Source organism: Bombyx mori, chromosome 15, assembly GCF_030269925.1.
Source record: "Bombyx mori chromosome 15, ASM3026992v2".
Classification (NCBI taxonomy): domain Eukaryota; kingdom Metazoa; phylum Arthropoda; class Insecta; order Lepidoptera; family Bombycidae; genus Bombyx; species Bombyx mori.
The window spans coordinates 11383768-11409768 of NC_085121.1; the positions used below are offsets into that span (position 1 = coordinate 11383768).

The 26001-nt window shown below is 32.9% G+C and overlaps 1 protein-coding gene and 1 long non-coding RNA gene across 12 annotated transcripts in view; one reads left to right on the forward strand and one right to left on the reverse strand.

The window, feature by feature from the left end:
- The window catches only part of LOC134200218 (uncharacterized), a 32021-nt gene extending 30575 nt beyond the window's left edge, over positions 1-1446 (reverse strand). The window contains exon 1 of one of the 2 annotated variants that reach the window (XR_009975040.1): positions 1177-1446. This is a non-coding gene — a long non-coding RNA (uncharacterized LOC134200218). The remainder of the gene's footprint in view (positions 1-1176) is intronic. The other variant, XR_009975041.1, reaches the window with a different exon arrangement.
- Positions 197-25855, forward strand: LOC101740816 (protein tramtrack, alpha isoform). Of its 10 annotated transcripts, none has more exons than XM_012689068.4 (5): positions 197-652; positions 3668-4753; positions 20285-20704; positions 21726-21986; positions 22689-25855. In XM_012689068.4, exons 2-5 carry the CDS (start codon positions 3892-3894, stop codon positions 22838-22840), a joined length of 1695 nt encoding a protein of 564 aa, XP_012544522.1. In that variant the 5' UTR covers positions 197-652; positions 3668-3891; the 3' UTR covers positions 22841-25855. The 10 variants fall into 10 exon arrangements, 9 of the variants coding, with proteins under 9 accessions (XP_012544522.1, XP_062528623.1, XP_062528626.1 ...); XM_012689066.4 differs by lacking the exon at positions 197-652 and adding an exon at positions 1119-1407; XM_012689067.4 differs by lacking the exon at positions 197-652 and adding an exon at positions 1296-1495.
- Positions 25856-26001: the final 146 nt, after the last annotated feature.

The following is a 26001-nucleotide window of genomic DNA, read 5'->3' on the forward strand; positions in this document are numbered from 1 at the left end:
AATAACGGAAGGGTATTAATTCTCAAGCACGGGATTGTCCTGATTGCCTGTACTAACGCATGCTACAGACAGGACGCCAGCGTCCGTGTTTTCCACGATTCACTTTTGAAACTTTCTAACCCTGTGCTGGAGTGTAGCGGCAGGGAGGGGCGCGTGCGGGTGCCAGAGAGAGGGTACCGACCTCATTGCCCATTGCCACTCCTCCCGCCGAGGCGGCAGGCCATTTTTATTGAAAATACTTCCGAGATCTGAGCGCGCGCGGATTTTTTGTTAACTTCCTGAAACAGTTTGTAACGACCACGTGAACTAAAAATGGACTTTTAATTTAAATTATACACATGGAATTAATTGTTTTCATAACTCCAATACAGAATTTTTATCAGTAAAACTAACTTTAGTGCTTGAGTGTGTTTGAAACTTAAAAATATTAGTGCGCCCCGCGAACTATTTTCTGTGTGGACTCGGGTGGATTCGTCGCGAAAAGTGGCGGCGCTCGGTTATCATCGGCGGCGGACGCCGCGTAGAGGGCGTCCTTCCAACCCCGCCCGCGCGGGACAGAGACGGCCAACATTGCTGACATGGCGACACTGCCAATGGATTGATGTTTTTCACGTGGAAAACGCATCCCTTCCAAATAGGTATCTATGCAAAGGTAGGTTAGCCAAGGATTGTATGTATGAACTACTAAGACTGTGAAAATGCAGTGTTTTAGAAATTGCAGGCGATGTTAAAACCATTAAAACATTAAAATTATAATGTAAATTTAACTAAGATTAAAATTGTAGTGGTTATCTTTAAGATGATAATAAAAATATTGTATCGTTAGATGAGTAAATAAATATACATTAGATAACTCTAGATCTACATGTAATGGTCACGTCTTGCAATTTTGTTTTAAAACAAATCTGAACGGGAAAAAAAATTTGAGAGCATAAGTGATTTTTTGTAAGAAACTGTAAAGTTCTTGTATATACGTTCTTATCGGATTTGTATCTGATTCTAATATAATATACCTAGGTTTAATAAAATATAATAAACAATATTAACACATAACAAATGCAGTGTACAACACAGTATTACTATACACAAAGAAGCAAATGTAGACAGCGAGTAGGGATGATTTTTCCTGTGAAAGGAAAACAGGAATCAATACATTTCAATAAATCAATAATTTACCGTGCACCCTGCGCTGAATATATCCGCTGCCGCCATTTCGATGATGACGGCGTATTTTTTGTGAGAGATATTCGAGTCGCGGAGCGAGTCGTTCGCGGCGCGGGGTTGCGGGCTCGGCCGTCAGTCGTCGGGTGAGCGGGGTGCGACGTAAACGCGGACTCGGACTATGGCGGAAGGGCTGATCCTCATTCCCATAAAAGGGTCGAGTTGATCGTGGTGCAGATACGTGTGGTACGTTCTCTTATGTTGTGCAGTGCTATAATTATTCTCAAACGGCGCTTATCTCGGCGTATCGGTCGTATTAATGTGGATATCGGAGGTAATAATGCCATTGTGATGACGTAATGTAACGCGCTCGACTGGGTGCGTAGTAATAATTCGAGCGCCCGTTTATACCGCGATAACGTTTGTGGTCAGCACCTGTGGATGTGGACAGACCGTTCGTGCTTTATTTCGTCTTAAACGTATATCCAGACGATTCCAATTAGATTCTGATTTAAAATCTAATTGGAATTATTTCCAAGGCTGCGATTTTTTTTTTTAAACGATGTTGTTATGAGACTTTTCATGGCTTTGTTTTGAGAAACCAGCGAAATCGTATGTTGTGATTTAATACTGTTGATAGTCCGTATTAGTTCTGTAATGATGTAGGATATATAATATACACGTATGTATGTATATGATATAGATATCTAATAGGTGGCTAGATGAATGTTTTCCTGACTGACTGCAGTGCGTCCGACGGTGCACAGTCTCCCTCCCGCCGCTACTAGAGGCGCCCTCGATTTTATCAACCTTGGCTTGTATTATGGATGTGAATCTCATCTTTTTTTTTTAAAGCCTGTGTTTTGTTCGGACCTTCATGTTTCAGGGATTGAAGTTGTAAACATTCTATATTAAAAGCGAACCGATAGATTTTTTTTATTCATTCTAATTTAACTTTTATTATAAATCTTTTTAAATTATGGCAATATATAATTGACTTAAACAACACACATATTAAAAACTAGCAGGTATTTACATTTCCACTATTTAAAACGTATTCTTTCTTTAGATGTTTCAGTTTTAGATTCGACGAGATTTATTTACAGCATTTTGAAAAGTTTTTGGCGATTAATTTCGAAACAATTTACAACTATAAACCATTTCAATAAATTAGTTTCTTATTTTATCGGATTTATTGAAGTATTTAAGGTGGATTATTTAATAAATTAGAAACATTAGTAATACAAATTTGAAGAACAAAACCATAGAAACTGAATTTCTTGCACAGTCTCTCGGCACAGATTCAAAAATATGAATATATCTTTTAATTAATTTATTTAAATTTTCACAAAAAGATGGTTTGAGCCTCGAGGAAAAATTATATCAAACTTGAGAAGAACTCCTTCAAGTGGTTAAATAGAATTTTAGGATTTTATAGCACGTGACGACGTGCCTTCAATGCCACATATCAAAGGTTGGCAGATTGAACTCGGAACACAATGTATATAATTTTCTGAATAAAATTCCAAGAACTATATGCTACGCACAATACTAGCTACAATATATTAAACAGATAATATTTAATAAAAAAAAGTATTAATTCTCAGCAACGATATTTATCGGTCTTGGGTTTTTGGTCATTCAAATTGACAGCCAAATTAACGACATATAGAGTTGACACTAGAAATGACGCTAAGCATTTACTACACAATTTTTATGGTATCAACAATATAATATAGACATATCCACGCGAACACGTTCAAAACAGTATATCGCAATAGAAATAAAGAGAACTAACTATATGGAAAAGTGTTAAATCAGAACTGCGTTATAGATAAACATTCTTTTTCTTTGAGTGACTTTTATAGAACAGGATGTAAATCATTTGTTAGTAAAGAATGCAGCAATAATTTACAAACAACATGTGCGGTTCGATTACAAAATAAATACAAACACGTTAATAATATCGAATAAGTCTTATGACTTAAAATACGGTATCTGGTAGCACTGCAAATGCGACAAATTTGCAATATAATACGAGTAAGTCTTACTCATGGCTGATCAATGAACTACCCATTTGAACTTCATTAACTAGATAGAGAGTTCAGCAATATATAGCTAATTACAAAATATACTAGTAATACTTAGCACAAAATCGTGTATTTTTGAGTTTTCAGACGACCACTATAACATTATTTGAAATAGTGGTCGAATGAGATTCTAAATCTACATAAAAATACCTTTCACTCCTCCAAGCCGTGTGTATCGCGTGAATTTTATCGAATAATAGCGTGACAAAAAGTACTGCTAATGCTCAGAATACTGTAATCATTATTACTTCACCTAATTATTCTTGATCGACATGAAAGTAGAGAAAATTCTTTGTTCATTAGCTCTTAGTCTTGCTGATACTGACGTAAACTAAAATATATACATATATAATCATGTTTAAGAAAATGTTAGCGACTACAGTCAATACTGTAATTCCTTGTTTGTATCTTTCCAGGTCCCCCGCGCCCGTCACACAAACTGCACTAAGCACTGTCAAACGTGAACATTGAAAATGGCTATTTAAAACTAAACATTATCTATTGTTGTTGAAGCTTTGTTGTGTTGTTCATGGAACAAAAGAGAGATACTTATGTTTACATCTTTGAATATTTGTTGGTTTATTAGATATTAAGATTGAACTGGTAAATCATATCTTCCAAAGAAGGAATAAAGAGCAAAATGGCTACGCAAAGATTTTGCCTTAGGTGGAATAACCACCAGTCGAATATGCTGTCGGTTTTCGACCAGCTATTACACGCCGAGACATTCACAGATGTGACTCTGGCCGTGGATGGTCAGCTCTTGAAAGCACATAAAATGGTGCTTTCGGCATGCAGCCCATATTTCCAAGCCTTGTTTGTCAATCATCAAGAAAAACATCCTATTGTTATACTAAAGGACGTTCCGTACTCTGATATGAAAAGTTTGTTGGATTTTATGTACAGAGGAGAAGTGAGCGTCGACCAAGAAAGGCTTACGGCTTTCCTCAAAGTTGCTGAGAGCTTGAGAATAAAGGGTCTGACCGAGGTGAACGAGGAGAAATGTGATATTCCGGCACTAACTAATTCGTTAATTCAGCAACAGCAGACAAATGCCTCCGCCCACACGCCTCCGCCGCAACTGCACAGAATACATCCGTACATGCATCAGAAGCGACCGGCGGCTGGAATGCCAACAGGAGGGGCACCTCCTAATTTACTAATGCCATTATTAGGTAATGCCTTAATGCAGCCTAAAAGGAAGCGTGGTCGGCCCAGGAAACTTAGTGGAAGTTCAAGTGATGCCTTAAATACTGCGGCCAGTCCACCCGGAGAATTTGTCCCGGAAGCAGCTTCACACGCCCCACCTAACAGAGGGGGAGATCAGTTGATTAGAGGTTCACCTGAAATGTTAGAAGTAAAGATGTCTATGGACGGGTTCAGTGCTGAGGATGGTGGAACTTCAGGAGGCGAGGAGACCGGTGAAGCACTTCTAATCGACGAAGGAGACGACGCTCAGTCGACCGAAACTCCGACGGCCGGCAAAGACTCCGAGTCTGCAGGTACGTAAAAATTATTAGATTTTCTGCTGATCAAATAAGATTATCAAACGCATGGTTGTGTACAGAAAAAAGATCAACCAATTAATTTCATTGTCCGTACCTGATTTAATGTACGACTATTGAATATTTTAATAGTTCAGGTGTGTGGAAACTTATATCATCTATATGTTGATGATGATGATGATGATGTTGTGACAGAAAGCACCGTTGGAATTCGCGAATTGTTATTTTACGGTGTTGTTTTCTATTTTTGTAAATACTTACATTAATCTTCTTTTCGGTAATCTAACATTTTTACATTATTTGAAGTTGAAATAAAAGGGAAAAGCTACTGGGATATAAGCTTTGAGGTTAGGAAAATAAGTGAAAAAAGTGAAGTGATATCGAGCTATTATAAATTTAATAATAAAAAATTTATCCACGTGGGGTAAGTGATGATCTATGAAATTATTTTCACATTTACAAGTAACAGACGCTTGTTTTCTTCTATAAACCGTCAGTTTAACTATTGCTTGCTTTTCTGCTTTTGGGGAGAGCTATTAGAGGAATGGCCAGGGGCGAATCCGGTGTGGTTAATGGGTTGATTAATAATTTCTTTTCTTAACACTTTCAAATTATAATCATTGCATATCGTACAAGATAAAAAGGGAAATCAAACAAGGCTTATTCCCAATAGCTTTCCTACGTAATAAAGCAATTGGAAATATTATAGTTACTACATCAATAATTAAATATTAATTTGAGTTATTTACCATTGTTATGTAGTGCTAAAATATTTCCATCAAACACATAAAAAATGTTTAAATTTAACTCCAAACGAAAGCATTCTGTGAGCTGAAATTGTGATATTTCAGATCCTGAAAAAACATCGAAAGAAGAAATACAACAAAACGATCCCACAAATGGACCAATGTTATCTATTGAGAATGGATCAATAAAGCAAGAGCCCAATAATGACGCGAACGATGGTTACAATGAACCGATCGAATACAAATATAATCCCGAGAGAAGCCGCGAAAATTCCAATTCTCAGGATGGTCCCATTAAAGATTCCGATGAAAAATGTCGACTAAGCCGTAACTTAAAACCAAAGAATAATAAAAAACTACAACCCCAAATGTCCAAAATTAGAGCGAGAAACTTATTTAATCAGCTATCGGGCTTATCCAATTTGAACCCCGCATTAAACACATTTGACAAATTTCCTCCTGAAACTGTCTTGATGCCAGCTCTTGCCACACAATTGTTTGCGGCTGAATTAGAACAAAACAACTTGAGCCTCTCAAACAATGATACGTCTGATTTGTCGCAAACAAATTGGGAACATCGCATTTTTCCTTCGCCAATAAGGAAAAACAATATGGGTAGTATCGGCAATTACCACGAAGAAACGAACGAGTCCGTCAGGGACTATTGTATCAAAGAGGGGGAAAACGTTTTCCGATGCAAAATATGTGCAAGGGTTTATACACACATCAGCAACTTTTGCCGACACTATGTTACTTCACATAAGAAAGATGTTAAGGTGTTCCCGTGCCCTATTTGTTTCAAAGAATTCACGCGTAAGGACAACATGATTGCGCACTTGAAGATCATACATAAAAATCAGCCCAACGCAAACGAGCAAATGGCGAAACAAGAGTCTTAAATCATAAACGGAGGGGGCTTATCGTAATTATTATATGTCATAGGAGTAATAAGATCTGACTAGTTTGAGTAGGGTTTTATTCATCCTATTTCCTAACATAAATTCTTAATAGTTCATATTTCGTAGTTTGCGATTAAATAAGGGTCGAGCTCTAGATTTCCTGATTATATCAATAAGTTTGTTGATATTTTTAGCGACGATTGTCGTTTGTTGTTAATATTTATCTATTTATTATTTATGTTGTTCCGTTTGTTTCTCAGAGTGCTGTCTTAAAGAGATTCAAAGAATTTTCTATGATTTACTTGTTATTTTGCACTTACTTGTTACTTAATTTTATACTTACAAAATTTCAGGGTACAAATTTAACTACTTCTTGTGATCGTATGTTCGAAAGAAACGTAATTGATCACAGTGTGTGTGCTGAATATAATACGAAATTCTAATTGAACTGAATTAGTTTAAGTTTAGTAGTTATAATTTTGGATATAACACATCAATGGCATGGTCTCTAAAATCTATCGAATCCGTATTTCGAAGTAGGTTATTCGTCTCGATTTAAAAAAAAAAGTATTCGTTCAAAGAGGCTAGACTAGACCTTACAAAGAAGACTAAAATTAATGCCATTGTGAACGTTTTAGTTGTCAATATGCATTTTCATTTAACTTGCCTTGTTAGTGATTTTAGTTATAAATAATTTGACTTGTTCGAAGTGAAACTCAACGCAGGCTATGATTTTATTTATGTAGATTTTGTTAAGATTAATTTTAAATAGTTTATCAATGTTGAAATATTTGATTTAAATGTTATGCAGCTCGAATACGTATATTTAAATAAAATTATCTACACAAATAAATCTATATGATATGTAAAAGAAAATAGATAATAGATCGTTCAACTAGCATCAACAGCTATAGCATAGTTTCTGTGCACTTAGTTTCTCGACAAGAAGCAGAGCCCCAAACTTGTTGACTTCGATTGTTCAAATTCTATTTAAAACTATTTATATAAAATATTACTTAAAATACAATCATATAAATATATATATATATATATATATATATCATCATACAGGTTAGGGTGCAATATCTTTACCTCCATCGTTATTTAGTGATGAAATATATTTGTCAAAGACAATACCATAACATAGGGATTTGGAGCAAAGTGGCATAATGCTATCAGATTCCATTAAGACGAGTGGCGGTATACGCGGTTTGAAAATGGAGAAGGCCTACGTTTTGATCGATAGCATTACAGTCTGTTTGAGATAACTAAAAAAATATCCTTTTAATTTTAGTAGAAATCAGATGCTATTAGATATTTATTACATACAATATTATATTTAAAAAGTATATTTTTAATCCATACAACATGGGAGTTGTTGTTGAAGTGATCTTAGCAAGGTGCTTTGAATGAACTCTAAAGTAATGGAATCATGAGATGATTTGTAAGTTCTATTTTAGTAGAAATGAAAATGCCTTAAATATTTAAAATATAAGGAGTGGTACTTATAAATTGTTTAAATTAAAATTAGAAGCAAAAGTAGTCTTCCATAAAGGTGGCCACGAGTTTGGTTCGTATTAAAGAGAAAGTTTAAAATTGTTGGACATTCAACAGAAATGTGTTGAGTAAAGTTTTACGATTCATCTTCGATGACACGTTAATTCGTTGACCCTAGTACCAAAATTCCAATACCTATGATAAAATGTAGGTCCAGGGAACGCTTGCCTATTAGTGTGCCTTTTACTTGTAAATGATAAATTATAGTTCTCGACTACTAGACTATTAAGATATTTCAAATAATATATTATGTACTACTTATTTATTTTCATTATTCAACGTTTACAATATTGACTTGAAGCTTCCTTAGGAATATATAATAGGTACCCTTTTTAGATCCAAGTACTTAGTTGAAATTTAAAAAAGTAAATTATATAATTATATACATATGTATATTTAAGAAACATCATCTCATGTTTCCCATTTAGTTGGAAGTTATGTTAAGAAATTCAAATACTTGGTAATGTCGACGAAATCAAAATTTATCTCGGGCGAAGAAAGTCTTTAAAAATCAATACAAAGACTGTTGAAAATTCATGAAAACGAATTTATTGTACCAACCTTTCATAATCTTTATAAAGAATTTATCTTGAACATAAATAGGTACTTAAAAGGGACAAATTTATACTTAATAAGATGAGGCTACTGCGTTTCAAAAAAAAAAATCACTTAAATTATTATAGTCAATTTAGCCAGTGCCTAAGCTTAAACCCGTTTCATTATTTTGTTTCGATTATTAAGTTTTATTGAAGAGGAGAAGATACTAATATTTAAATTGTAACTTAATTTAACCTATGTTCAATTTCTGTATGCTGAGTGTACGGGGACCACCCAAGGAGCGTAACACAAAAAACGCCTTAGTAAAGTTATGTATTACCTACATTTTGCATTCCACATATATCATCAAATTTGGATAAATAAATTGAACGATTATTTAAATAAAAAATTCATTGTGAAAATAATGTGTAATGTATTACGATAATCAATTAAGGGTAGCGCGGAGTCAATAGTCTCTTTCGAGCGCTAGTCTCTAAGTTCGCTGTACATTACGGGTTAAGGAAATGACAATCAAAAATAAAATAAAATTTATTTAGCTGGATTTTCATGTATTCCATAGAAAAAATGAATGAATGAACTCACGACCCTTGTTTTAAGTGGTTATCTGACTCCATAGACATCACAAAATGAATGTCGCCACCCAAATTACACATGAGATCTGCCTCGTAACAGAAGTAGGTATGAGAGTGATAAAAAAATACGCAAATTTATAAAATACTCAGTTTTTATTTTTTGACACACGTTGTTAAACCTTCATTCGGAGCGTTGTTCGTGAATACGTGCTAATACTGTAAATAATGTGTAGTATTTCCTTGAAATAATTGGAATACCGGCATAGTTGCATTGCTAGTAGTGAGTATACCAGGCTTCTTATCTTTTAGTTCACGAAGATATTAAGAATAAAAATGCAAATTTATTTTCTTTTCTATTTATACTAAGGCTGTATATTATTTCGGCTTCAGGAGGTTCCCCTACTCTTTTGTGTACTTAATATTATGAAAAAACAAATTATAATATTTTTAAGTTACGAAGTTATATTTGTCTTCTCAATATAAAGAAAAGAAACTTTTTATTTTATTTTTTAACGTTATATCATTAATTGGTGCTAAATTATACTTAAGAAATGTCACATTTGATGCGACATAAAATGGAATGTCCCTAAAATATAAAGAGTATAATATATATAAATATATATATATTTAATCATAGATAAAATATTATTTGTTGAAATTGTTGTTTTAAACATGTCTTTAATTATGCCAATACCGTATGGATTAAAATTTTGGCGATCACACAAACCTATCTCTATCAGATTCATATATGAAAAATAATATATTAAATAAATAGCTTTTAGTAAATCACTTACACAGAGTTAAAGCGATTGAAATTGAAGATTATTTTAGAATTAACAGTTTTAATGAAGTTTTCAATGGATCTATTCTATGAAGTTGTTACTACATAACGTTATGTTTTAAATATCAATAGATACAGTATATTGACTTTAGATCGGTTTCAATGACACGATTTTCATTGAATATTATTAAAATTGTATTTAGTAGCACATTATTCTCAATTTATTTAAAACCGAACTACCTTCTAGTTTACATGCAGTTAAAAATGTACAAATAATTTGTGTTTAATTCAGAAATTTTAGTCGGTTCTGATAGCTGCAAACGTACACTGTGTAGCTACTTGGTGATAATTTTGAAATTGACTCACAATGTAATATTATAGAATTTGAAGCCAAAAATACACGACTACCCTCTTTTAATAATCGTGGTGTTAAACCTAGTTGTGTTAATGCGTGTTCTTCAAACGCGATCGAAGAGACAAAACATGGAATTAGCTGAGAATTGTGACACCGCGCTTATTAACAACAGGCTTATATTTTAAGCGGATAACTATTGTTTTTTTCCGTTAAATGCACATAGCCGTTATAGCAGTGCAAAAACGTAACGTTTAGATTGTTTTAGTAAATGGTACACAAAAATAGAATTATTTGTTTGTAAAAGAAATACCATCGTATATACAAGTAAGGTGTTAATTACTATTTTTAGAAAATTTAAAGAGAAATAATAAAAGTTACATCAAAAATTATTCTAAATTTTCAATTAACGTTATTCTTGTTTTGTTTCGATTTGTTTGTTTTGTAAACCCTTTTTTTTATTTCATTGTAATGACAAAGTCTTTATTATTACTATTTATTTGTGATCTGTCCTCTCTGTTGATCTTTTTATTTAGTTCTTACTCTAAATGACCATTTTATTATTTGTTATACTATGTAATAATTTTATTTTAATTGGGAAATAAGTCTACCGTTGGTAGACACCGATAGAAGTCTTGCCACTTCGTTTTAATTAGCAAGATAACGGAGTTCTGCTCGATGGCAGCTTAGTGATTTAGTTGCAACGATGACGAAGGATTTCACTTATGTTTCATATTTATATATTAGTAGCAAAGTAACAACACGGGTAAAGTAAGTAAAGAATAGATTAAATTTTAAGTTATTTATAATATTGTAGGTGTATAAATAGTGTTGTCAACAACTGAGTGAACTAGGAACATTTATAGTCACAACGAGAGGACTGAACAGGTATGTTATCCTACACTACTCTCACGTTTTAGATGGTGTGGTTAGAGCTAGATTATGTTAAAACGCTTTCTATGTTGCTCAAACTGACGCTCTGCAATTAAGTATTTTGATTCAGTACAAAGTTTTACTTACAATTTGTTTTTTTTTTGTTTTTTTTTCTTCGTGTTTCGCAAATTAACGACGAGGCTAATAACTGGTTCCTTTTAAATTGATTAGTTAGATATTTTGTGGGTACTTTTTTATTTTGAATTTCAAACGCGATTCGTATATCGAAATGGGCGTATTAAATAATCGGCTCATATTAGCTGCGCTCGTTTTCAATTATTGCAGGTAATCTTCTCACCCACCTCATGTGACTTTAAGAGCGAAGTTAACAGAAGCGTTATTTTTATACTTATGTACCTACTTACTGAACTTGCCGAAACAGTTCCAAATACAAACACTTGAGTCCTATTATGTAATAGTGAAATCTTTTAATTATTTTTTTGTTATTATTTTTTAATTTATTTTTAATTTAAAAATTAATTTTAGTTATAGTTTAAGCAGTGTGTCTCTACCACAGAAGAGTTTACGAAAAGAAAAATTCGCGGTTGCTTCGATTTATTTCTGTTTTATTGGTAAAACGATTTTATTTATAGGACTGATTTTTTTTATTATACCTATTAAAAATAGTATAATAATCTGTAGTATGTACGTATGCTCGAAAATTGATATTATTTCTTTTTTTTCCTAGTTAGATATTCTTTTATTTTAGGTTGTTTCCTTGGATAATATCTGGGTAGTAATGCAACAAAATTTGAATCCGTCTTGGGTGTGCAATATTAAAATTGTGAATTGTTCTGATTTACAAAACAAATATATATTTTATTTACCTCTCCACTAAAAAGTTGCGTGCTATCGAAGGTTTTATCCATATCATTTTAATTTCTGTCATTCATTTTTATTTTGTCATAAAAAATGGTGTAATACTTATTTCGTCATTCGATTTGAACAAATAAAGTTTAATATATTTTCTGTTTGTTTTTTTATTTCATATTTTCTTTACTTTTGTTCCCTTGTTTTCAGGCCATAGAATGCCATATAGATATTATTTTATGTTATAATATTTTTGTAGAATTTAACACCATTGTAAAATGGTTATATTTTCCTACTTTGATCATTGCATGACTTAGTTAATTATAAGATTTTTTTTACTAAGGTAAGGTACTACTGCTTTCTGTTGACTACTTTAAATATTTAATCAAACAAATCGCTTAAAGTTTTATAGACATAAATGGACTGAAGAACCCGTAAACAACCTGATGTTAGGTAGGTGGATCTCATGGACAACTTAATGTTAATGCCGCCGTCATCTTGAGACATTAGGCAAGATCTCTTCCATTTAATTTTTTTGCAACAACGGCTATTCCACCGGTTCGGTAAAAATAATTCCTTCACAGCATTCACATATTTGCTTATTAGTGAGAATAAAATTATATAAAACAAATAACTATTATCGCTACTTTTAGAATCAATAACGTACAAAAAACGTTACAGATCATGGTGTGTCTCATTCATGACAAACGAAAAGAACTGTAATCTAATAGAGTCTATAAAAACAAATAAAATATTATTTAAAAAAAAAGTAAAATATAAACCAGACAATTTCTAAATTATTCCGGTATAGTTTGTGTCAAAATAGTAGTATAAAAGTCGTACTTGAATAATGAATTCTAGCTTTGATTATCCAATATTGTTGTCACAATAAGAAAGATTGTTTATTTTTATTTATTTACAATTTACAAGCCACGTTTAAAACTCTACATCACAACTCTTCGTAGCTTATAGCTTGAGACGGCCTGTGTACTCGTATTGCCGATGTTCAAATTCCTCAAGCTGTAACCGTCTTCAAGATCAACTCTCGCCATAAAGGACCGCCATCGTATAATAAAAATCAAACCCGAAAAATTTAATAATTTGTGTAATTACTGATAGTAGAGCGTAACTATGCATAGGTCGGCACGGTTAGGCAAATACCACAACCCTGTGTGTATCTGTCGCAAAACAGCCATGAGCTTCGAATTGAAAGGTGGGATAGGGAAGATAGCAGTGAGTCATACATTAATTAAAAAAAAAAAAACATAAGTGAGGATAACTAATGACACGACACAATACGAAAGACTATTAAGCGTTTTAGGCTACAGACTGATTCACGATTCAAAGAGAATATACATGCATATATAGAGTATATAAAGAGCGTGACGTGATAATGTCATAATAATCTCATAATATCTTGGATTCATGAAAACTACAAAATAACAAATGTATTTTTTTTTAAATCAAGTAGTAAAGCTAATTAACGAATAATTTCATTTCTCTTTATTCCGTTGATACTAGTCAGGATATTAGAGCGTAGTCATAAAATTATTGTATTGTCATCGGTCCTTGATTCGTGTACAGATTTTCAAGATAATCAGACATCTTGAAGTCGGTGAAAATCACGTTCAAAGATTCCGGAACATACAAACAAATATACGTACGTGCTAAATAGTGATGTATCTTAAATAAAGCTGCTGCTTATTTATAATTATTTGATAATTTTAATGTAGAAAGCAAATACGGGAGTGTGGCATGTTCACTTCCAGTAGATAAATTAGCAAACGTTGAAATTCTATATAGTTTCCATCTACTATGGAATCTATGAGTCAAGAGATAAAAAATAATCGACCACTGTTTTTTTTACAGGGCGTGGCTCACCTGACTCTGACAACAAAGACACAAAGTATGCGCAATCTCCGTCACGTGATGCTCATGGAAAAATACGAGTTAATCCAGCGACTCAGGCCTCGACTTCAAACGAATACCAGAACGATTCCATTAATAACAACACCTTACAAACTGGAGCAAACCAAATGCAAAGGCCTTCGGTCAGGAGGCGGATCAGAAGACGAGCCAACTCCGCATCGAACGATCCCGCGGAGCAGCTCACGGAAATGTCCGTAAGAGGCCTCAATTTATTCAGATACGCGTCTATAAACGAGGGAGTCTACCAGTGTACCGAGTGCGCCAAGGACAACATACAGAAAACGTTCAAAAACAAATATTCATTCCAAAGGCACGCCTTCTTGTATCACGAGGGGCAGCAGAGGAAAGTGTTTCCCTGTCCGGTATGCGGCAAGGAGTTCTCGAGGCCTGACAAAATGAAGAACCACATGAAGACAACGCACGACTGCTACGTCCCTAAGGACTGTGTGTATCCACCGAATGCGTTTTTTATGCTCCCCGGTATGGAGGGCCAGCTCCCTCCCGGCATCAAGCTGGAGGCGATGGGCTCAGGGTCACCGCACGCGGCGACGCCCACGCACTCCTCGCCAGACCCCGCTCAGGCTTGAACTGTGCTTCGACCTACGATTGTTATGTTTGATTCCATATCGTGTGTAAGGATTATTCTCTTAGCACAATCTAGAGTGCCTTAGCGACGTTTGATCGTGACTTTTTTTTAAAGTATTTAGAAATACGATCAACAATGCGGTTCAATTATTACAATAGTATTGTTTGTTATATTTTTGGATATAAATTTTCATGTTAATGTTTCGTTAAAACATTTTATAAATATTATATTTCCATTTGATACTGTTGTGCATTTATATCGGAAGTTCGTCGTTACAAGCTCATATCGTTAACTTATTTGAAGTATGGTTGTGCAAATATTAGACAATAATATTATAGACGAGGCCAGTTGCTGCTTTTTAAATTTAAACGTTGTACTGAAAATAGCGTTAGACGGGTGCTGTACAAGTCTGAATTGTGCCTTCCAGTAAATCCGTTATTGATAAATATATGAATTTTAGAAAGATTTTATATGTTATCGATTAAGTGTTAGAGAAAAGTGCCCATATTTTGTAGTTATTCAACGTACCGCGAAAACCGACCAAAGACTGTTTTAAAAAGTACTTTATCTAACTTCTTCAAGAATCGCAAGACGTCACATTTAATTGAATATAAAAATAAAGTCTATAAAATAGCAAAAAAAGTAACACCGTTAAGTAATTAAATTGTATGATTTTTAGAAAGTGAATAGGTATTATTATAAAATATTATACGATGAAAGCAATATAAATTGACTAGTGTGCCGGTATTATGGGAGACGCGCGTCTATGTTACAAGATTGTTTATATTTCTATTCTTATTAAAGACTTGAGATAGTTTTATTACATTTAATAGATATATATTTATATATACATATATGTATAAATATTAGTTTGTATACTGTTCAGTACGTTATGTACGTAAGATTTTTATAAGACAACAGAAGTATATTTTATATCAGAGATATCTTCGTATAAATGTGCCATAGCACAGACAGCCCTTCTCTAAAATATAATACTTCCTACTAAAGTTTCTGTATTTTAAATATGTACTAAATTAGTTCATAGTTAAGTTAGTTACTAGAGGTACTAGTTAGTCTAGGCCTGAAAACGAAATCAGCAGTTCTTCCATTGATAAGGGAAATAATATACTAATTTTTATCGCCTAATATACTTGACTAGTATAAGACTAGTGTAGCTGTGGAGATATCTATGAAACGAGAAATTTATCTTAATATTCTCATTGAACTGTCAGAAATAAGGAAAAGTTGACGAAACAATTAAAAATATAGTTTATGAAACTAAATCGATAAACGATTTGTATTCAAATGTGCGAAAATGCTCTAAGTTGCTCACAACGTGCCAATTAAAAAAAAGAAAGACATGACTATTTTTATTGAGCATGCTATTTTAAACAAAACTCGTGCACAGCAGCCACGCTGCCCCCTAGAGAAATAAATGTGTTCGTAATATGAATTCTAATGGAATAACAGCATTAACCATTAACTCGGAACTAATAGACCGGATGATGGCAACAACCTGTGTGGAATTACAACTCTGAAATCAAGCACAGAATCCTAAGCTTTGTATTATGAACAAATTATATTTAACAAGAATATACTTTGCGTTATTAATTTAAAAAAAAACATATAATGTCAAATTTAGTGTCAATATTATGTTAATTTGCAGATGTTTATGTACAATAAAATATTCATTTATTATGATATACTTTTGAAAAGCAAATGTCCACAGCTGCCTAAATTTTAAGTTCACTTTCTTATATTTTATGATTAATAATTACATTATTAAACTTAAGTTTTTTTTTTTTAAATATATTTGTGGAGAGTATATAAGAGCAATTTAATAAGTTAGGTAATATTAAAAAGATACTAAAATTTATAGGTATTAAGTATAAAGTCTACTTAAAGATTGGCTTAAGAACCGTACATTTGTATTTTGTTTAGCGCACATTATGTTGTTACACCAGAGTTTTACTTTAGGAAAACACATTCTTTGTATATATTTTAGTATTTTTCTTAGATTATTATTTTTCAAGTCGAAAATGTTATTGAAACACAAATCATTTTACACCGACATTGGTCCCTTCGTTTCTCCTCAAATTGTACTTTTAATCCTTTTAAGTCATTTAGTTCCCTACTCGTAAAGCTTTTTTTCCTTTTATCATTTCATAATTTGTTCTAATGGACGTAGTTGTACATGTTTGTATCTATTTATTATTCCTGTCACTTAATAAGGACATGCCGTGGAGGAATTCACAGTAAAGGGGGGGCGTAACGACCGGACCGGACCGTACACGGTATATATAATCACGAGATTTGTCCGCAGTTGATAAGTTTTTGATTGCAATTTAATTTCAACAATCTATCACTTAGGTAACGTTTTACGAGTACATTGACTATCGTATAAGTAGCTGATACATAAATCAGATACATAAATTGTATTATTGTCTTCTGTCTTTTTGTTTCTAACGGCATAAGCGTGCTTCATTCATGTTAAAATTTTTCAATATAGTTTACAGAAAACTAGTGAAGACTACCGTCGCTCCTCCCACGCCGTGAAGTTATCTGAGAAATTATACTAAAAGGTTATAAATAGATCCTATTTGAAAAGTTCTCAGAAATGAAGAAGTATGTTTTATTTTTGGAAATTATATTATTATGTTACTAGTGTTTTTTACATCGCGCGCAATGTAAACAATTCAAATCAGCTGATGCGCGGATTCGACTGACCTTACGGAACAGGTCTGTTCACTGCCTTAGTAATACTAATAATCGTACACACATGTATGTCCTATCTATGTGCTTAGTGCGAGTTTTTTAACGTTCTCGATAGCGTAAAAGTTAGCTCATATTTGTATGGAATGGGATCGTTTGCCTACGTTTGCCGTTAGGGGCGCTGTTCCAACTGAAGACAAAACTGGGTTAACTTTTACGCTATCGAGAACGTTAAAAACTCGCACTAAGCAAACTGTTTGACATCGGTGTGGTCGATGGAAAAATTCACGCGGCCATAAACGTAGTAGCCTAAATTATTTTTTCAAATTTGTTCTGTGTTTCAATGACAGTTTTTTTTTAATCTGTAAACTCGCCAACAAGGTATTAACAATTTGCTGTGTGATTTGTAATTAAGTTTGTACGACAGCGCCAGTCAACCGCACAAAACAGGATTGCTGAAGTTTTCAAGGTGTTTGGTTTTTTCTTCTTAATTGTTAAAAGCTGAAATGTTGTTCAGCCACAGTTAACTATTTGTGTTACATATATATTTTGATTTTTTTCTATTTCTCTTTTTTTCAATAATTATGTTTTTTTTTATTTCTGTAAACCATTATTATTATGTTGAAGCTGTCCTTTATCTTTTTTTGTAGTATTTTATTTTGTGATATTAGTGCTAACTAAGTTGGCGAATGTTTCATTGTTGAGTTATTTTTAAATCTTACTTTTCACTTCTTCACGTGCTGCAAGGCAGCGTAAAAATGCAAATTTATTTCTAATTTAAGTTCGTTTAATCGATAAGTGACAAGTATTATGTACACTGCGCACTAAAATTTAGGGTTTGGTGAACTTTTTATGTCTTTTTTTTCGTGCCTATTATAGATTTATTAATCGCACAAATTAACTGATAGTTATTAAAGCCTGAAATTATATATTCCACATTACACACGTATATTTTAAGATGGAAATATATGTTTTAAAATTAGTTGCAATTATGTTTGTCTATGTTAACTGCATCTTAATGTAAGTGCCTATATTTTAAGACTTTCCCGAAGGCGAGTTTCGTGCGCGATTGTCCAGACTTGACGTTTTTTTTTTCCATGAAGTGACACGTGACGTTTTGGGAAACGTCAAACGTCATTCTTGGTAAAATTAATGGCAGTTGTTCACAGTCACCACTCAAAATATGTATTAATTAAAAACAATAATAGTTTATTAATTTTTACTCAACGTGCAATTTATACGGATGTTCTGTTTTTTCTTATCTAATTTTATATTTACCATTTAATCTTATAAAACAATGTAAAAGATTTACTGTTGAACATTTTTCTAGATATTTAAATAAAACAAGTTTTTCTTATCTTTGAAATATATGTAATTATAGAACTTAGTATTATTCATCTCGCACAAATATATTTTTACAAAACTGAAATTTCTGTACATACAAATATTGTAGAAGCAATTTTTTTCTTACAAATAATGTTGACAAAAATTAATTCACACTTAAAAAAATAATATCTTTTGTACCTATGTCTTATCCTTGTAATTTTTATTAACTTTCTCCGTCTACAATGCGATGAATGTCGGCCATATAATATTGTGTTTGTATAAATACCCTACTATTATGAATTTTAAAATCATAGCGTATAAAACCGTTAGATATTCGATAGTTTATTTAAAAAAAAAATGGCAATTAACAAAATCACTACTGCAGTTTAACTGATTACTAGTAATAGCCGTAAGTATGTAACATAAAAGTTGCGATAAAATATCATAGCTTTAACAATGAATTGATGAAAGCGATACAAAAAAACATATACATATTTTATATTTTATAATGCAAATTATATGTAAGTGTATTTTTAAAATGAGGAATCTTTACCAACTTATAGATTAATTGTGAAAATATGTACACTAAATAAACAAATAATACATTTTTTCGCTGTTCGTTTATTTTGCCCTGCGTGTTCAATTTATTAACGATTTAAAAAAAAAAGAGGTTCTTGTTTGATTATAAATCTATGTACCGATATATAACGTGTAGGTATTTTACCAGTACTAAACTAGAATTAAGTATTTACAGTTAGATCGTTTTCTTGCTGTGTTCTTGTATTTCTTTCAAGGGATGTCATCTTCACCAATTTCAACGTAAGCAGTAGATATTCGCTATACACCGATATTGGCTTAGACAGGACCGGGTTAGGTTTAGTGATTGTATCATGAAAATATCTGGGGTGCAGTTAAGAATTATCATAAATTCAAGCATGTACATAAGTAGTTTGAACATATATTTAGCTCTTGTTATTTCATAATCGATCCGATTTGTGGTAGACTTGAGTGTTTAATTGTTGTAAATTTGAAGTTTACAATGTAAATGCATTGTCATTATCGTTAGCTATAGCTGATGAAAGGCAATTTCATGTTCCGTTATGAAGTGTCTCTGACGATCCACGCTCAGTTCATAAAGTATACCTAATTAGCAGATGCTGACCATTTATCGTAAACAATGAATTAGGACCTTATGATTTATATAAATAAAAATCAATCGATAGATACATGTATAACTTGCATAACTTGCAACTTGCATAACTTGAGCAGATCTCGATCGTTTTCTACGCATTTGTGTTTATAATTATGAGGAAAAACAATATTTTCTTCGGTATACGCGTGTCGTAGATATAATTAAGATTACTTTTACTGTTTTATATAGGCGGTAGTGAGCACAACATTCAAAGTCGACGAATAGTACCTTAATCGTTTGTAATTGCGAAAACTGTAAAGTATTCGTTTGAATCGTGTCCGGAAAAGGTTTGTATAAAACATATAGTTTTTAAAATGCACAGGAAAATTCGGAAGTATCAGTGTTTCAGATAAACCTAACCTAAGTCACTGAAGGATGCGAGAGGTTTAACTATAAAATATTGCCCAATTCATGTTTATTTTCTAGTACGATAAGCAGACCAGCTCACTCCGCATCTGGTAATTGGCGGCTACCGGTTCCCTTTTCAGTTATTTTCTTTTTCCACTTAATGGACGATTGAATATCTTTTATTTATAATTATCGGAAATCTAATATGGCCTACATGTTTTTTTCAGAGTTCCATTACGTCTACGAGGATGGTATAGACAACAGCCCGATAATAACACTCGAGGTGTTATCCGACAGTTCGAACGTCGAGCATTGTGACCAGTTTGAGTGTAAATCGGAGATCATTGAAAACGAAAAACAAAACGCCCTTGTACATTTTGCATCTGATACGAATGAAATTGAAAATTCTAGAACAGAACAAGATGATGTGCCAGAAGAAAATAAAGACGCAATGAAGACTAAGCCCGGTGTTATAGAATATTTGTTAAATAATGACGGTAGTGTGATTTGCAAGCTGTGCGGAGAAGTTCTAGCGAGCCGCACTCACTGGTACAGGCATAAATACAAGTTGCATGTCATTCAAACCCTGAATCCGGCCCCTTTATTCCAGTGTGAACAGTGTCTTGTCTTTTTCAAAAGTAGAAAAGGTAATTTTTTTTTATCTATGTACGTACCTTAAAGGTCTAAATACCTATAAATGCAGTTTATGAAAAGTAATTTAATCAAGCCTTGTTCAAATCTCAGAACAGAAGTTCTTCGTATTTTAGCTTGGTTAACAAAGCCCTTAGATATATCATCATGTGAATGCGCCCACTCACCTAGAAGCAAGAATTCGAAGTTTCAATTATGGATATTCTATAGATACCCACCCTTCATAAGTGACTACGAACTATGTAGATACATACGTGTAGAGTGACTGTAGCTACCTCTGCGGGTAAACAATATGCTTAAATAAACAAAGTTATTACTTTTGCGGGATTGATTCCACATGGGTGGACGAGCTCAAAGCCCACCTGGTGTTAAGTGGTTACTGGAGCCCATAGACATCTACAACGTAAATGCGCCACACACCTTGAGTTAAAAGTTCTAAGGTCTCCGTATAGTTACAACGGCTGCTCCACCCTACAAACCGAAACGTATTACTGCTTCACAGCAGAAATAGGCAGGGTGGTGGTACCTACCCGTACGGACTCACAAGGTCTTACCAGCAGTAATTACGCAAATTATAATTTTACGGCTTTGATTTTTATTACACGATGTTATTCCTTCACCGTGGAAGTCAATTATAAACATTTGTTAAGTACGTATTTCATTAGAAAAATTGGTACCCGCCTGCGGGATTCTAACACCGATGCATCGCTCGACACGAATGCACCGGAGGTCTTATCCTTTAGACCACGACGACTACAAACTTTACCTTACCTTGTAGGAGGCGTTCTTTGATTTTGATATTTATTACCAGTATCGTAGATGTCTTATGATGAAACCATAGATGATCCAAACGGGTTCTATGGTGTATTTATTATGATTAACATGCGTCATGCATATATCTACAGCGTGTTCAATCACTTTTATGGAAAGTTTCAAAGAAGCAGCTCTTAATGGTCGATTAAACAAAAATAAGTAGTCGTCCCTTGTGATTGAATTCAAATCAGGTTAATTTGATAGGTTACATCGGTCATATAGCGAGCAGACACAGCGAACTGTTAGCGGATTCCAATCCAGTGCTTACCAACGAGCAAGCTGAAGCTCTACAAAACGAAGCACACGCCGAAACTCCTATTAATCCTGTACCGAACGTCAAGGAAGAACCGGATGTAGAATTGGAAATACCCAAATCGAGTGTTCCGAACCCTTTGACGACGACAGTAGTGAGAGCACCGCCTCGCACCGTTGAGAAGAAACCGCATCGCCGAAGAAATACATGCGGTAAGATTTTCTGTTTACGCAACAAACTTCAAAATAATTTCAAATGGGAATGTCGGGTTGCGTTTTTCTCGAAAAAAAGTTATCTGCCACTAGTACCAAAATGACAGTTTTGAGAAGAACCGGTGAAAAAATACTAAGTTATACTTTATTAAATGTTTTATATTGAGTTATTAACAATCAACAATGGAGTAAACGTTAAAAGTTGCCAATATAGTCTCATGAATTTCACGACACTAAAATATAGGTTTAAGGAGCTCCAACGCTTTTTCATTTCCATTACATGGTACGTCATAGTTATTGTAATGTAAATTATATGTTTGGTACCGCTGCCCTGATCGAATACTTGAGATCAGTTAATTTTAGATTTCAGATATTTACTATTATTCACTATTAAAATAATCAAGTTTTTTATTGCAAACGTAATCTACTGAACTTACTAAGTTACTACTATGAAACGTAGAATTAAAGATTATTGATATATTGCGTTATCCAGCCGGTGTTCCGTTTTCCAGCCGCCAAGAGCAACAAGTTAAAGTAATATAAGATTGATGCGTTGCTTTTGGCGGCTGGATTTGAAAGAAAGTTGGTGTCATGGCGGAAGTCGCTCGCTGACACTTTGACGTTCAGAAATTGAACAGGTACATCATGTAAATTGACCATATACATACTAAAACGTACATCATTTATTTAAATAAATTTCAGAACAAACCAACATGGCTGAATTTGAGGAAAAGCGCTCTCGCGAAGAAAAACTTATAACTGAGATCATAGATAGAGTGCGAAGAGAATGCGAAGCGCAAGGTGTATCGGGACCTGCTCGCCGGTGCTACTCTCGAAGAGCCAACGTAACTTAACCCCTAAATCTTAATTATAATTCGGAAAGAAGTTCCTTTAAGCATGGACAGCATTGTACTCGTCTTGTTTGCTCATTTATTTATAAGAGAATAGCCGTTGTTATTAACCGTGGTACTGTAAATAATATATTTTCTCAATACTTTTAACTCCAATACTTTCTACTTCGGAGTAATTCAGTCATCTCTGTGATGCCTACACAATCTAAACCAGTGCTTCCTAACTTTTTTCGTGCCATGCCCCACTGTAACATTTCTAAAATTTTCATGCCCCATACATAATTTTTAACATTTAATATTGATTTGTTCACTTAAGAAACATAAATGATCTGCTTTAGGAAAAAATCACTATGAAATTGTTATCAAGACACAGTATTTCAAAACATATAATAAGAAACTGAAATTCTAATTCAAAATAATACAGATTTTGGGGCGTGGGTCCCACGTTGGAAACACCGATCTAACTAAAACTTATTTATTGGTATGACATTCAAGAGTTCCTATTTTGCGTGAATATTATAATAGATGACCGATGATATGAGTCGTTCAATTTATCCAATCTTCTAGCGTCTACTATACACTCATCTACCACAATACTTTTTTGTATATTAAAAGATATAATGTCCAAAAATTGTTCCAAAACGTATCTAAACGGCATAATTTTTCAATTAGCCTTTAACGAAACCGAATAAGGTCGTTTTTACATGCTATTCACCTCATTTATGTCAATGTCAATCTACAATTAGCGTTTAAAAACTGAATGTAGTACTCGTTGAAGCTCATTAATAATTCAGATATTTGTAGAAGTAAGTTCGCTCTTTGTATATATGTATATTAATAATATTACACTTACTTCTTTAAAAGTGGGATATTATATATTGTGTTAAGAAAATTTGAACATCGAAACTTGAATTACGGCATACGAAGACTCATTTTCATACACTTAAAGGTACTGTATCTACTTCAGTGAAACACAGATGATACAAAACGTTTCAACAAAATTATCATTCCTATGTTAATGCATAAATCAGTGATTCTCAACCACTGTGCCGCGGCACTTTTGTATGCCGCCAAATTTCAAAAGTGTGCCGCCAAATTTTGCAAATATATAATAATGTTAATATTATTAAATTATATCATTTAAAAAGAAAAATCTTTTTAACATGAATATTTAAATCCACAAAAAAATAAATTATTTTATTATTTTCTTTGCAACGCGGTTTTTCTTAGTGCCAAATTATGATGAAGCGGCGTGCATAGCAATAGGAATATGTCTCAAGTCGGCACACACTTGCCACTTCTGCGTACAAAACGTGTTGTTTTAGTGATAGTTGGGATTCACAAGGTGTTGCATAGTAGTTACTGCACCTTTTTTTTCGTTAAAATTGGCAAATGTATGTGATTCGGTAGTAAGTAAATAATTTTTATCTTTTTCTTTGAGTGCCGCTAAATTTTGAAATCGTTAAATATGTGCGCAACAAAAAAAAGGTTCAGAATCACTGGCATAAATAAATCGAAATCGAAGTAGGTAAGTACATTCTAAGAATGTACTACGAGAAGAGAACGAATAAACCGTTATTTAATCACCCTAAAGCTACATTTACTAGGTAGCTTGTGTATAAAAATATTGTGATGTTTCGAAAACAATTGGTCGCGCAGTATTCGCCATACAGATTTTTTATCTGTCCACTTCGTCCGATTTGCTTTCGTTGCGAATTTTTGTAATGATTTTAACAGAATGATTGGATAATCATAAAATTTTTTTTTTTTTATTGCTTAGATGTGTGGACGAGCTCACAGCCCACCTGGTGTTAAGTGGTTACTGGAGCCCATAGACATCGACAGCGTAAATGCGCCACACACCTTGAGATATAAGTTCTAAGGTCTCAGTATAGTTACAACGGCTGCCCCACCCTTCAAACCGAAACGCATTACTGCTTCACGGCAGAAATAGGCGGGGCGGTGGTTCCTACCCGTGCGGACTCAAGAGGTCCTACCATCAGTAATAAAATTATATATAATAGTAGTAAAAAAAATTATACATGGTGACTTAAAAAGTTCTTCCAATAAATTAGGGTTGTTTCAAATTTGGTACATCTTGGACTAAAAATGCGAATAGTTACTGCTATACAATAAAAAAAATTGTGGAAATTATCGACATAAAAAATCGAATTTCGATCAAAACTAAATCAGTATTAACCAACATTTGTAACGTTAATTCTTGCTTTTTTGATGAATATTTCATAAATTTCATACTTTTGTCATTATTTTATCAATATTTTAGGTACTCAAAATATTTTTTTTTTTGAAAACTGCGATCCCGTTACATTCATTTTCCAACATTTATCATTGAGAACATAAATTTTGTATTAACATTTTTGTACATATCGTCGTTTAGCTTACAAACTAATGTTGTAAAACCAAAGACTAATGTTGTTTAAATTCAGTTTAAGTATAGGATACGAGATTTTATTTAAATTCACGTGAACGTGTATGTTTAGATAGGTACTATGTTTTATCAGATATTGTGCCAAATAATACCAAAAAATTGCCAAATTTGTATTCGAAATATGGTGCCAAAAATATTGTCCACCACAAAGTATTACATAAGTATTTTAAGTTTTATATTTACACCATTACCTAATAGGTGTTGTTTAAAAAAAAATTGTAATAATATTTCTACAGAACATGTACATATTTTAAAAGTATTTTATTTATTTTTAGGTTATAACAATGATACGTTAATAAAATAATTTTAATTTTTTTACTAAAATACATGTTGATGAATACTGAATGTAGATTGTCCAAATAGTTTTGCCTAATTATCGTTGAATTGTTTTTTCATGCGCTAATTTTCTTTTAGTCTATGTATTTTTTGACATCGTTTTACTAAGTCTTCTATATTTAAAACGTAATTCAATAGTTTTAATAATAGACTTAAGAAAGTAAGATTTTGTCTTTTCAATGTCTGTAGAAAATTCTTATAAATTACTTTAAACTAGTCCAGAAACCATAGAAGTTGTAGTTTCATTGCAAATAATATAATATGACCGTTTCCACATTTAAAGAGGAGAATTACTTTTCCACTATTTATGTATAGGTACACATACAACATAATATACAATTTACAATTAGATTTCTTAACAATATTTTACAGTTTCAAA